This window comes from Mustelus asterias, unplaced genomic scaffold, assembly GCF_964213995.1.
Source record: "Mustelus asterias unplaced genomic scaffold, sMusAst1.hap1.1 HAP1_SCAFFOLD_490, whole genome shotgun sequence".
Lineage (NCBI taxonomy): Eukaryota > Metazoa > Chordata > Chondrichthyes > Carcharhiniformes > Triakidae > Mustelus > Mustelus asterias.
The window spans coordinates 94,512-108,915 of record NW_027590442.1 but is presented as its reverse complement, the minus strand read 5'-3'; the positions used below and the strand labels follow the sequence as shown (position 1 = coordinate 108,915).

The following is a 14,404-nucleotide window of genomic DNA, read 5'->3' as shown; positions in this document are numbered from 1 at the left end:
TGCCTCCACCACCCTACTTGGCAGCGCATTCCAGGCCCCCACCACCCTCTGCGTAAAAAACGTCCCTCTGATATCGGAGTTATACTTCGCCCCTCTCACCTTGAGCCCGTGACCTCTCGTGATCGTCACCTCCGACCTGGGAAAAAGCTTCCCACTGTTCACCCTATCTATACCCTTCATAATCTTGTACACCTCTATTAGATCTCCCCTCATTCTCCATCTTTCCAAGGAGAACAACCCCAGTCTACCCAATCTCTCCTCATAGCTAAGACCCTCCATACCAGGCAACATCCTGGTAAACCTTCTCTGCACTCTCTCTAACGCCTCCACGTCCTTCTGGTAGTGCGGTGACCAGAACTGGACGCAGTACTCCAAATGTGGCCTAACCAGCGTTCTATACAGCTGCATCATCAGACTCCAGCTTTTATACTCTATACCCCGTCCTATAAAGGCAAGCATACCATATGCCTTCTTCACCAACTTCTCCACCTGTGTTGCCACCTTCAAGGATTTGTGGACTTGCACACCTAGGTCCCTCTGTGTTTCTATACTCCTGATGACTCTGCCATTTATTGTATAACTCCTCCCTACATTATTTCTTCCAAAATGCATCACTTCGCATTTATCCGGATTAAATTCCATCTGCCACCTCTCCGCCCAATTTTCCAGCCTATCTATATCCTGCTGTATTGCCCGACAATGCCCTTCGCTCAACGTTCCGATGAGACAGGAAGGTGATGGTAGGTTTCGGGAACCGTGGTGCACGAAAGCTGTGCTAAATCTAGTGAGAAAGAAAAGGAAAGCGTACAAAAGGTTCAGAGAGCTGGGCGATGATAAGGATCTAGATGAGTATACGGCTTGTAGGAAGAGACTTAAGAAAGAAATTAGGAGAGCCAGAAGGCGTCACGAGAAGGCCTTGGCAGGTAAGATGAAGGAGAACCCTAAGGCATTCTATAAATATGTGAAGAGTAAAAGGATGAGATGTGAAGGAATAGGACCTATAAAATGTGAAGGTGAGAAAGTCTGTACAGAACCGGAAGAAATAGCAGAGGTGCTTAACGAATATTTTACCTCGGTATTCACGGTGGAAAAAGACCTGGGTGGTTGTACTACAGGATTGAGGTGGACTGAAAAGATTGAGTATGTGGACATTAAGAAAGAGGATGTGTTGGAAATTTTGAATAGCGTCAAGATAGATAAGTCGCCGGGTCCGGATGGGATGTACCCCAGGTTACTGTGGGAGGCGAGGGAGGAGATTGCAGAGCCTCTGGCCATGATCTTTGCTTCATCGATGGAGACGGGAGAGGTTCCGGAGAATTGCGGATGTGGTTCCTATATTCAAGAAAGGGAATAGGGATAGCCCAGGAAATTACCGACCGGTGAGTCTAACCTCAGTGGTTGGTAAGTTGATGGAGAAGATCCTGAGGGACAAGATTTATGAACATTTAGAGAAGTTTAGTATGCTCAAAAGTAGTCAGCACGGCTTTGTCAAGGGCAGATCGTGCCTTACGAGCCTGGTGGAGTTCTTTGAAAATGTGACTAAACACTTTGACAAAGGGAAGGCGGAAGATGTGGTTTACATGGACTTCAGCAAGGTGTTCAATAAGGTCCCCCATGCAAGACTTCTCGAGAAAGTGAGAGGGCATGGGATCCAAGGGGCTGTTGCCTTGTGGATTCAGAACTGGCTTGCCTGCAGAAGGCAGAGAGTGGTTGTAGACGGGTTATTTTCTCAATGGAGGTCGGTCACCAGTGGTGTGCCCCAGGGATCTGTTCTGGGACCCTTGCTGTTTGTCATTTTCATAAATGACCTGGATGAGGAAGTGGAGGGATGGGTTGGTAAGTTTGCCGATGACACGAAGGTTGGTGGGGTTGTGGATAGTCTGGAGGGATGTCCGAAGTTACAGAGGGATGTAGATAGGATGCAAAGACTGGGCAGAGAAGTGGCAGATGGACTTCAACCCAGATAAATGCGTCGTGGTCCATTTTGGCAGGTCAAATGGGTTGAAGGAGTACAATATAAAGGGAAAGACTCTTAGTACTGTAGAGGATCAGAAGGACCTTGGGGTCCGGGTCCATAGGACTCTAAAATCGAACCCGCAGGTGGAGGAGGTGGTTAAGAAGGCATATGGTGTGCTGGCCTTTATCAATCGAGGGACTGAGTTTAGGAGTCCGGTGATAATGATGCAGCTATATAAGACCCTCGTCAGACCCCACTTGGAGTACTGTGCTCAGTTCTGGTCGCCTCATTACAGGAAGGATGTGGAAATGATTGAAAGGGTGCAGAGGAGATTTACAAGGATGTTGCCTGGATTGAGTGGCATGCCTTATGAGGATAGGCTGAGGGAGCTCGGTCTTTTCTCCTTGGAGAGACGTAGGATGAGAGGAGATCTAATAGAGGTATACAAGATGTTGAGAGGCATAGATCGGGTGGACTCTCAGAGGCTTTTCCCCAGGGTGGAAATGGCTGCTACAAGAGGACACAGGTTTAAGGTGCTGGGGGTAGGTACAGGGGTAATGTTAGGGGGAAGTTTTTCACACAGAGGGTGGTGGGCGAGTGGAATCGGCTGCCGTCAGTGGTGGCGGAGGCAAACTCAATAGGGACTTTTAAGAGACTCCTGGATGAGTACATCGGACCTAATAGGATGGAGGGTTATAGGTAGGCCCAGAAGGTAGGGATATGTTCGGCACAACTTGTGGGGCCGAAGGGCCTGTTTGTGCTGTAGTTTTTTTCTGTTTCTAAGGACCTTGGGGTCCTGGTCCATAGGACTCTTAAATCGGCCTCGCAGGTAGAGGAGGTGGTTAAGGCGGCGTATGGTGTGCTGGCCTTCATCAATCGAGGGATTGAGTTTAGGAGTCGGGAGATAATGATGCAGCTTTATAAGACCCTCGTCAGACCCCACTTGGAGTACTGTGCTCAGTTCTGGTCGCCTCATTACAGGAGGGATGTGGAAATGATTGAAAGGGTGCAGAGAAGATTAACAAGGATGTTGCCTGGATTGAGTGGCATGCCTTATGAGGATAGGCTGAGGGAGCTCGGTGTTTTCTCCTTGGAAAGACGAAGGATGAAAGGTGACCTGATAGAGGTGGACAAGATGTTGAGGTATAGATCGCGTGGATTCTCGGAGGCTTTTTCCCAGGGCTGAAATGGCTGCTACGAGAGGACACAGGTTTAAGGTGCTGGGGAGTATGTCCAGAGAAGATGTCAGGGGTACGTATTTCGCTCAGAGGGTGGTGGGTGAGCGGAATCGGCTGCCGTCAGTGGTGGTGGAGGCAAACTCGATAGGGTCTTTTAAGAGACTTCTGGATGAGTACATGCGACTTAATAGGATTGAGGGTTATAGGTAAGCCTAGATATAAGCCTAGGTAGGTAGGGACATGACCGGCGCAACTTGTGGGCCGAAGGGCCTGTTTGTGCTGTATTTTTTCTATGTTCTCTATGTTCTATGATGGTCTGCACCTGAACCAGAGGGGTACCAATATCTTGGGGGGGAAATTTGCTAATGCTCTTCAGGAGGGTTTAAACTAATTCAGCAGGGGAATGGAAACCTGAATTGTAGCTCCAGTGTACAGGAGGTTGAGAGTAGTGAGGTCATGGATGAGGTTTCAGGGTCGCAGGAGTGCACTGGCAGGCAGGAAGGTGGTTTGAAGTGTGTATACTTCAATGCCAGGAGCATCCGGAATAAGGTGGGTGAGCTTGCAGCATGGGTTGGTACCTGGGATTTCGATGTTGTAGCCATCTCGGAGGCATGGATCGAGCAGGGACAGGAATGGTTGTTGCAGGTTCCGGGGTTTAGATGTTTCAGTAAGTGCAGGGAAGGTGGTAAAAGAGGGGGAGGTGTGGCATTGTTAGTCAAGGACAGTATTACGGTGGCAGAAAGGACATTTGATGAGTCTGTGTGGAGTTTGCACATTCTCCTCGTGTCTGCGTGGGTTTCCTCCGGGTGCTCCGGTTTCCTCCCACAGTCCAAAGATGTGCAGGTTAGGTTGATTGGCCATGCTAAAATTGCCCCTTAGTGTCCTGGGATGCGTAGATTAGAGGGATTAGCAGGTAAAATATGTAGGGAAATGGGGGTAGGGCTTGGGTGGGATTGTGGTCGGTGCAGACTCGATGGGCCGAATGGCCTCTTTCTGTACTGTAGGGTTTCTATGATTTCTATGAGGACTCGTCAACTGAGGTAGTTTGGGCTGAGATTTGAAACAGGAAAGAAGAGGTCACCCTGTTGGGAGTTTTTAATAGACCTCCGAAAAGTTCCAAAGATGTAGAGGAAAAGATTGCAAAGATGATTCTGGATAGGAGCGAAAGTAACAGGGTAGTTGTACTGGGGGACTTTAACTTTACAAATATTGACTGGAAAAGCTATAGTTCGAGTACTTTAGAGGGGTCAGTTTTTGTCCAATGTGTGCAGGAAGGCTTCCTGATGCAGTATGTAGATAGACCAACAAGAGGCGAGGCCACATTGGATTTGGTACTGGGTAATGAACCAGGCCAAGTGTTAGATTTGGAGGTTGGTGAGCACTTTGGTGATAGTGACCACAATTCGATTACGTTTACCTTAGCAATGGAAAGGGATAGGTATATACCGAAGGGCAAGAGTTATAGCTAGGGGAAAGGAAATTATGATGCGATTACGCGAGATTTACCTGGCATAGGTTGGGGAAGGAAACTGCAGGGGATGGGGACAATTGAAATGTGGAGCTTAGAACATAGAAGAACATAGAACAGTACAGCACAGAACAGGCCCTTCGGCCCACGATGTTGTGCTGAGCTTTATCTGAAACCAAGATCAAGCTATCCCACTCCCTATCATCCTGGTGTGCTCCATGTGCCTATCCAATAACCGCTTAAATGTTCCTAAAGTGTCTGACTCCACTATCACTGCAGGCAGTCCATTCCACACCCCAACCACTCTCTGAGTAAAGAACCTACCTCTGATATCCTTCCTATATCTCCCACTATGAACCCTATAGTTATGCCCCCTCGTAATAGCTCCATCCACCCGAGGAAATAGTCTTTGAACGTTCACTCTATCTATCCCCTTCATTATTTTATAAACCTCTATTAAGTCTCCCCTCAGCCTCCTCCGCTCCAGAGAGAACAGCCCTAGCTCCCTCAACCTTTCCTCATAAGACCTACCCTCCAAACCAGGCAGCATCCTGGTAAATCTCCTCTGCACTCTTTCCAGCACTTCCACATCCTTCTTGGCAAAGAGTCGGAATAAATGGGTGTTTTTCCGGTTGGAGGAAGGTAACTAGTGGCGTGCCGCAGGGATCGGTACTCGGGCCGCAACTGTTTACCATTTATATAGATGATCTGGAGGAGGGGACGGAGTGCAGGGTAACGAAGTTTGCAGACGACACAAAGATAAGTGGAAAAGTGAATCGTGTGGAGGACGGAGAAGATCTGCAGAGAGATTTGGACAGGCTGAGTGAGTGGGCGAGGATATGGCAAATGGAGTATAACGTTGAGAAATGCGAGGTTATACACTTTGGAGGAAATAATAACAAATGGGATTACTATCTCAATGGAAACAAATTAAAACATGCTACCGTGCAAAGGGACCTGGGGGTCCTTGTGCATGAGACGCAAAAGCCCAGTCTGCAGGTACAACAGGTGATCAAGAAGGCAAATGGGATGTTGGCCTATATTGCGAGGGGGATAGAATATAAAAGCAGGGATGTCTTGATGCACCTGTACAGGGCATTGGTGAGGCCGCAGCTGGAATACTGTGTGCAGTATTGGTCCCCTTATATGAGGAAGGATATATTGGCATTGGAGGGAGTGCAGAGAAGGTTCACCAGGTTGATACCGGAGATGAGGGGTTTGGATTATGAGGAGAGGCTGAGGAGATTGGGTTTGTACTCGTTGGAGTTTAGAAGGATGAGGGGGGATCTTATGGAGACTTATAAGATAATGCGGGGGCTGGATAGGGTGGAGGCGGAGAGATTCTTTCCACTTAGTAAGGAAGTTAAAACTAGAGGACACAGCCTCAAAATAAAGGGGGGTCGGTTTAAGACAGAGTTGAGGAGGAACTTCTTCTCCCAGAGGGTGGTGAATCTCTGGAATTCTCTGCCCACTGAGGTGGTGGAGGCTACCTGGCTGAATATGTTTAAAGCGCGGATGGATGGATTCCTGATCGGTAAGGGAATTAAGGGTTATGGGGATCAGGCGGGTAAGTGGTACTGATCCACGTCAGATCAGCCATGATCTTATTGAATGGCGGGGCAGGCTCGAGGGGCTAGATGGCCTACTCCTGCTCCTATTTCTTATGTTCTTATGTTCTTATAGTGAGGAGACCAGAACTGCACACAATATTCCAAATGTGGTCTCACCAAGGTCCTGTACAGTTGCAGCATAACCCCACGGTTCTTAAACTCCAACCCCCTGTTAATAAAAGCTAACACACTAAAGGCCTTCTTCACAGCTCTATCCACTTGAGTGGCCACCTTTAGAGATCTGTGGATATGGACCCCAAGATCTCTCTGTTCCTCCACAGTCTTCACAACCCTACCTTTGACCCTGTAATCCACATTTAAATTAGTCCTACCAAAATGAATCACCTCACATTTATCAGGGTTAAACTCCATTTGCCATTTTTCAGCCCAGCTTTGCATCCTATCTATGTCTCTTTGCAGCCTACAACAGCCCTCCACCTCATCCACTACTCCACCAATCTTGGTGTCATCAGCAAATTTACTGATCCACCCTTCAGCCCCCTCCTCTAAGTCATTAATAAAAATCACAAAGAGCAGAGGACCAAGCACTGATCCCTGTGGCACTCCGCTCGCAACCTGCCTCCACTCCGAAAATTTTTCATCCACCACCACCCTCTGTCTTCGATCAGATAGCCAGTTACCTATCCAATCGGCCAACTTTCCCTCTATCCCACACCTCCTTACTTTCATCATAAGCCGACCATGGGGGACCTTATCAAACGCCTTACTAAAATCCATGTATATGACATCAACTGCCCTACCTTCATCAACACACTTAGTTACCTCCTCAAAAAATTCTATCCAATTTGTGAGGCACGACTTGCCCTTCACGAATCCGTGCTGACTATCCCGGATTAATCCGCATCTTTCTAAATGGTCGTAAATCCCATCCCTCAGGACCTTTTCCATCAATTTACCAACCACCGAAGTAAGACTAACCAGTCTATAATTACCAGGGTCATTTCTATTCCCTTTCTTAAACAGAGGAACAACATTCGCCATTCTCCAGTCCTCTGGCACCATCCCCGTGGACAGCGAGGACCCAAAGATCAAAGCCAAAGGCTCTGCAATCTCATCCCTTGCCTCCCAAAGAATCCTAGGATACATTTCATCAGGCCCAGGGGACTTATCGACCTTCAGTTTATTCAAAACTGCCAGGACATCCTCCCTCCGAACATCTGTTTCCCCCAGCCTATTAGCCTGTAACACCTTCTCTTCCTCAAAAACATGGCCCCTCTCCTTGGTGAACACTGAAGAAAAGTATTCATTCATCACCTCGCCTATCTTTACTGACTCCATACACAAGTTCCCACTACTGTCCTTGACCGGCCCTAACCTCACCCTGGTCATTCTTTTATTCCTCACATAAGAGTAAAAAGCCTTGGGGTTTTCCTTGATCCGACCCGCCAAGGACTTCTCATGTCCCCTCCTAGCTCTCCTAAGCCCCTTTTTCAGCTCATTCCTTGCTAACTTGTAACCCTCAATCGAGCCATCTGAACCTTGTTTCCTCATCCCTACATAAGCTTCCCTCTTCCTTTTCACAAGACATTCCACCTCTTTCGTGAACCATGGTTCCCTCACTCGGCCATTTCCTCCCTGCCTGACAGGGACATACCTATCAAGGACACCCAGTATTTGTTCCTTGAAAAAGTTCCACTTTTCATTAGTAGTAGCTTGTTCAAGGAACAGCTACTATGCGTCCTCGATAAATATGTACCTGTCAGGCAGGGAGAAAGCAGACGTGTGAGGGAACAGTGGTTTACTAAAGAGGTTGAATCTCTTGTTAAGAGGAAGAAGGAGACTTATGTTAAGATGAGACGTGAAGGTTCAGTTCGGGTGCTTGAGAGTTACAAGTTAGCAGGAAGGACCTAAAGAGAGAGTTAAGAAGAGCCAGGAGGGGACATCAGAAGTCTTTGGCAGGTCGGATCAAGGAAAACCCTTAAGCTTTCGAAAGGTATGTCAGGAGTAAAAGAATGACTAGGGTAAGATTAGGGCCAGTTAAGGACAGTAGTGGGAAGTTGTGCGTGGAGTCTGAAGAGATAGGAGCGGCACTAAATGAATATTTTTCGTCAGTATTCACACTGGAGAGGGACAGTGTTGTGGAGGGGAGTACTGAGATGCAGACTGTTGGACTGGATGGGATTGATGTTCATAAGGAGGTGTTAGCGATTCTGGAAACGGTAAAAATAGATAAGTCCCCTGGGCCGGATGGGATTTATCCTCGGATTCTCTGGGAGGCTGGAGAGGAGATTGCAGAGCCTTTAGCTTTGATCTTTGTGTCGTCATTGTCTACAGGAACAGTGCCAGAAGACTGGAGGATAGCAAATGTTGCCCCCTTGTTCAAGAAGGGGAGTAGGGACAACCCTGGTAATTATAGACCGGTGAGCCTTACTTAAGGCCTCTAGGGTAACAATCTTTGGACTGCTCCCAGTGCCTAGTGCTAGTGAGGCCAGGAACAGGGAGATTCTACAATTGAACAGGTGGCTAAAGGACTGGTGCAAGAGGGAGGGTTTCACATTCATAGATCATTGGGAAGTCTGCATGAGAGGATGGCATATGTGCGGAAAGGATGGGTTACACCTTAACTGGAAGGGAGCAAATATCCTGGCTGGGAGTTTTGCAAGAGTGTTTCGGCAGGGTTTAAACTAGTGTGGCAGGGGGGTGGGGAACAAAACAGTCGGTCAGTAAGTACTGAGGCTGGGGTCGAGCTGGGGGCCAGGGCAAGGCTAGCTAAGAAGAGCACTCTGGAGCAGGATGACCTGAGTGGACCTGGAGGTCTGGAGTGCATCTGCTTCAATGTGAGGAGCGTAACGGGTAAAACAGACGAACTTAGGGCCTTAATGCTTACACGGAATTTGGATGTGGTTGCGGTGATGGAGACATGGTTAAAAGGACAGGACTGGCAGCTGAATATTCCGGGTTATAAGTGTTTTAGGCGTGACAGAGGAAGGGCTAAAAAAGGTGGGGGAGTAGCGGAATAAGTTAGGGAGCATATTACAGCGGTGCAGAGGGTGGACAATTTAGAGGGGTCATATAATAAGTCGCTGTGGGTGGAGCTCAGAAACAGGAAAGGTGCAATCACTATGCTGGGGGTGTACTACAGGCCCCCCAACAGCCCACGGGAAGTGGAGGAACGGATATGTCAGGAGATTCTGGATAGGTGCAGAAAAAAATAGGGTTGTTGAAGTAGGAGACTTCAATTTCCCTGGTACAGACTGGAAAGTGCTCAGAGCTGGGGGTCTGGACGGGGAGAATTTGTAAAATGCGTACTGGAAGGTTCTTTGGAACAGTATGTAGATAGCCCGACTAGAGAGGGGGCTATACTGGACCTAGTTCTGGGAAATGAGCCCGGTCAGGTCGTCAAAGTTTCGGTAGGGGAACATGTGGCAAATAGTGACCACAACTCTGTTAACTTTAGGATAGTAATGGACAAGGATGAGTGCTGTCCCATGGGCAGGGTGCTAAATTGGGGGAAGGCTGACTATAGCCGGATTAGGCAGGAATTGGTGGCCATTGATTGGGAGAGGATGTTTGGGGTAAGTCCACGTCTGGCATGTGGGAGTCTTTTAAGGAACAGTTGATAAGGCTTGACGTCCGTAGTCAGGAAGTTGTTGGAGAGGATTCTTAGAGACAGGATGTATGCGCATTTAGAACGGAACAATCTCATTAGTGACAGACAGCATGGTTTTGTAAGAGGGAGGTCGTGCCTTACAAATTTGGTGGAGTTTTTTGAGGAAGTGACAAAAACGGTTGACGAAGGAAGGGCCGTGGATGTCGTCTATATGGATTTCAGTAAGGCATTTGACAAAGTCCCACATGGCAGGTTGGTTAAGAAGGTTAAGGCTCATGGGATACAAGGAGAGGTGGCTAGATGGGTAGAAAACTGGCTTGGCCACAGGAGACAGAGGGTAGCAGTCGAAGGGTCTTTTTCCGGCTGGAGGTCTGTGACCAGTGATGTTCCGCAGGGCTCTGTACTGGGGCCTCTGCTATTTGTGATATATATAAATGATTTGGAAGATGTAACTGGTGTGATCAGCAAGTTTGCGGATGACACGAAGATGGCTGGACTTGCGGATAGCGATGAACATTGTCAGACAATACAGTAGGATATAGATAATCTGGAAAATTGGGCGGAGAAATGGCAGATGGAATTTAATCCAGATAAATGCGAAGTGATGCATTTTGGAAGAACTAATGTAGGGGAGAGTTATACAATAAATGGCAGAGCCATCAAGAGTATAGAAACACAGAGGGACCGAGGTGTGCAAGTCCACAAATCCTTGAAGGTGGCAGCACAGGTGGTGGTGAAGAAGGCATATGGTATGCTTGCCTTTATAGGACGGGGTATAGAGTATAAAAAGCTGGAGTCTGATGTTGCAGCTGTATAGAACGCTGGTTAGGCCACATTTGGAGTACTGCGTCCAGTTCTGTTCACCGCACTACCAGAAGGACATGGAGGGTTTGGAGAGAGTGCAGAGAAGGTTTACCAGATGTTGCCTGGTATGGAGGGTCTTAGCTATGAGGAGAGATTGGGTAAACTGGGCTTGTTCTCCCTGGAAAGACGGAGAATGAGGGGAGATCTAATAGAGGTGTACAAAATTATGAAGGGTATAGATAGGGTGAACAGTGAGAAGCTTTTTCCCAGGTCAGAGGTGACGATCACGAGGGGTCACAGGCTCAAGGTGAGAGGGGCGAGGTATAACTCAGATATCAGAGGGATGTTTTTTACACAGAGGGTGGTGGGGGCCTGGAATGCGCTGCCAAGTAGGGTGGTGGAGGCAGGCACGCTGACATCGTTTAAGACTTACCTGGATCGTCACATGAGCAGCCTGGGAATGGAGGGATACAAACGAATGGTCTAGTTGGACCAAGGAGCGGCACAGGCTTGGAGGGCCGAAGGGCCTGTTTCCTGTGCTGTACTGTTCTTTGTTCTTTGTGAGACATGATTTTCCACTCACAGAGCCATGCTGACTGTCCCTAATCAGTCCTTGCGTCTCTAAATGCCTGTAGATCCTGTCTCTCAAAATACCTTCCAACAATTTACCCACCACAGATGTGAGGCTCACTGGCCTGTAGTTCCCAGGCTTTTCCCTGCAGTCCTTTTTAAACAAAGGCGCAGGATTTGCCACCTTCCAATCTTCGGGCACCTCACCTTTGTGTTTCTGATTTCCTCAGCATTTTCCCATTTAGAAAATAGTCTCTGCCTCCATTCCTCCTTCCAAAGTGCATAACCTCTCACTTTTCCACATTATGTTCCATCTGTCACTTCTTTGCCCACTCTCTGAACCTGTCCAAGTCCTTCTGCAGCCCCCCTGCTTCCTCAATACTACCTGTCCCTCTACATATTTTTGGCAAAGGCCATTTCTACTTCATTTACACTTCTCCTGCCTACAACATTACCTGAAAACGTTCCCTTGGTCAGGAACTCTTTGATCCGATTGGCACGTCGCACATGGAAGGCTTTTGTGATTTCCTGGTTCATGAAACTCTCCTTATTTAGTATGTTCGCAACCATCATCCTCAAGTCAAATACCTCCAGGAGCTCCGCAATGACAGCAACCTGTAACAGATCTGGCTGACTGTCCCTCATACAGCCAGTGTAGAGATATTCTAGCACTGTCTGGAAAGCTTCCTTCTGGATCAGGGAATCCAGAGTAACTACAGTCATACATCGATCCTTTCGGGTCACAGGATCCTCCACATAATCCAAGTGGATCGTTCGAAAACCCCTTCCCCACTTGCTCAGCTCTTTGCCAGGTTTCAATCCCATTCGCATTATTCCTTCATGATCTTGCTGTCTCAGCATTTCAATCTCTGAATGTCTGAGTGTTGACTGTGACAGCTTTTGGACATGACTCTCCTCACACTCAATGTCTTCTGGTTGCCTGTTGATTCTCAACATCTTTCCATTCCCATCACTGGCCTCTTCACTACAAACTTTCCCTTTCTCTTCATCCACCCAAGATTCAGGTAATAAATCGATAGTGAACAGGTCATAGAACTTGGAACAGGAAGTGGCGAGGTACACCCTGTGGCCAAAGATATGGTGGCCATCATGAAGAATGAAGATGACATCAGGACAAAGAGGAGTTGAAAAGAGAGTTGTTGCTGTTTCTCCACCCTCTAACAGGCTGTGTGGAAGCGTTACAATGACTGGGGGAGGCTTTGGAGGAAGAAATGGAGGCTGAAGCAGAGGTCTTCGTACTTTCTTAAGATGTGACTTCCAGAACTGCAGATGGCGCCTTGCACTGAGTGCTGCCCGGATTGAATTGTCAAAGACATCCTTGATCCCAAACTCTGCAACAACACTGGTCTCGTAGTAAGGAATGCCCAGCTCCTTGGCAACCTCCTGACCGTCCTCTGGTACCAGAATGTCTGTGGGTTTGATGGCTCTGAGACATAAACAGCATGTAATCTGGACTGAGACATTAAGCTCATCAGGCAGTTAAACATTGGAGAGATACACACACACCCCCACACACACACACACCCACACACACACCCTCTCACACACACACACCCTCTCACACACACACACACCCTCTCACACACACACACCCTCTCACACACACACACCCTCACACACACACACACCCTCACACACACACACACCCTCACACACACACACACCCTCACACACACACACACCCTCACACACACACACACCCTCACACACACACCCTCACCCACACACACACAACCACACACACACAACCACACACACACCCTCACACACACCCCCATACACAACGCCAAACACACACACCCTCACACATACACACACACCCTCACACACACCCTCACACACACCCTCACACACACCCTCACACACACCCTCACACACACCCTCACACACACCCTCACACACACCCTCACACACACCCTCACACACACCCTCACACACACCCTCACACACACCCTCACACACACCCTCACACACACCCTCACACATCCCCATACAAACACACCCTCACACACCCACACACACACACACACACACACACAACGCCAAACACACCCATACACACCCACCCTCACACATCCCCATACACACCCACCCTCACACACCCCCACACACACACCCTCACACATCCCCAAACACACACACCCTCACACATCCCCATACACACACACCCTCACACATCCCCATACACACACACCCTCACACATCCCCATACACACACACCCTCACACACCCCCATACACACACACCCTCACATACCCCCATACACACATACCCTCAGATACCCCCATACACACACACCCCCATACACACACCCTCACACACCCCCATACACACACACCCTCACACATCCCCATACATAGATACACACCCATACACACACACCCTCACACATCCCCATACACACCCACCCTCACACATCCCCATACACACCCACCCTCACACATCCCCACCCACCCTCACACATCCCCATACACAGATACACACCCTCACACATCCGCATACACAGACACACATCCATACACACACACCGTCACACATCCCCATACACAGATACACACCCATACACACGCACCCCCACACATCCCCATACACAGACACACACCCATACTCACACACCCCCACACATCCCCATATACAGACACACACCCATACACACACACCCTCACACATCCCCATACACACACACCCTCACACATCCCCATACATAGATACACACCCACACACCCCCATGCACAGATACACACCCATACACACACACCCACACACATCCCCATACACACAAGCCCTCACACACCCCCATACACAGACACACCCTCACACACCCCCATGCAGATACACACCCACGCACATCCCTATACACTCCCATACGCACACACTCATACACAACCCCATACACAGATGTACACCCATACACACACACCCACACACATCCCCATACACACAAGCCCTCACACACCCCCATACACACACAGACACACCCTCACACACCCCCATACACACACCCACACACAGCCCCATGCACAGATACACACCCACGCACATCCCTATACACAGATACACACCCACGCACATCCCTATACACATCCCCATACACAGATATATCCCAGCTCACACGCACCCATACGCGCGCGCGCTCACACGCACCCATACGCGCGCGCGCTCACACGCACCCATACGCGCGCGCGCTCACACGCACCCATACGCGCGCGCGCTCACACGCACCCA

The 14,404-nt window shown here is 48.8% G+C and overlaps 1 protein-coding gene across 2 annotated transcripts in view; it reads right to left on the bottom strand.

Annotated features, from left to right (window-relative positions):
• Positions 1 to 14,404, bottom strand: part of LOC144486846 (rho-related BTB domain-containing protein 2-like) — a 289,061-nt gene that overhangs the window by 209,748 nt on the left and 64,909 nt on the right. For both annotated transcript variants that reach the window (XM_078204866.1, XM_078204867.1), the window contains exon 5: positions 11,614 to 12,605. In XM_078204866.1, coding sequence (XP_078060992.1) covers positions 11,614 to 12,605 — 992 coding nt within the window. The remainder of the gene's footprint in view (positions 1 to 11,613; positions 12,606 to 14,404) is intronic.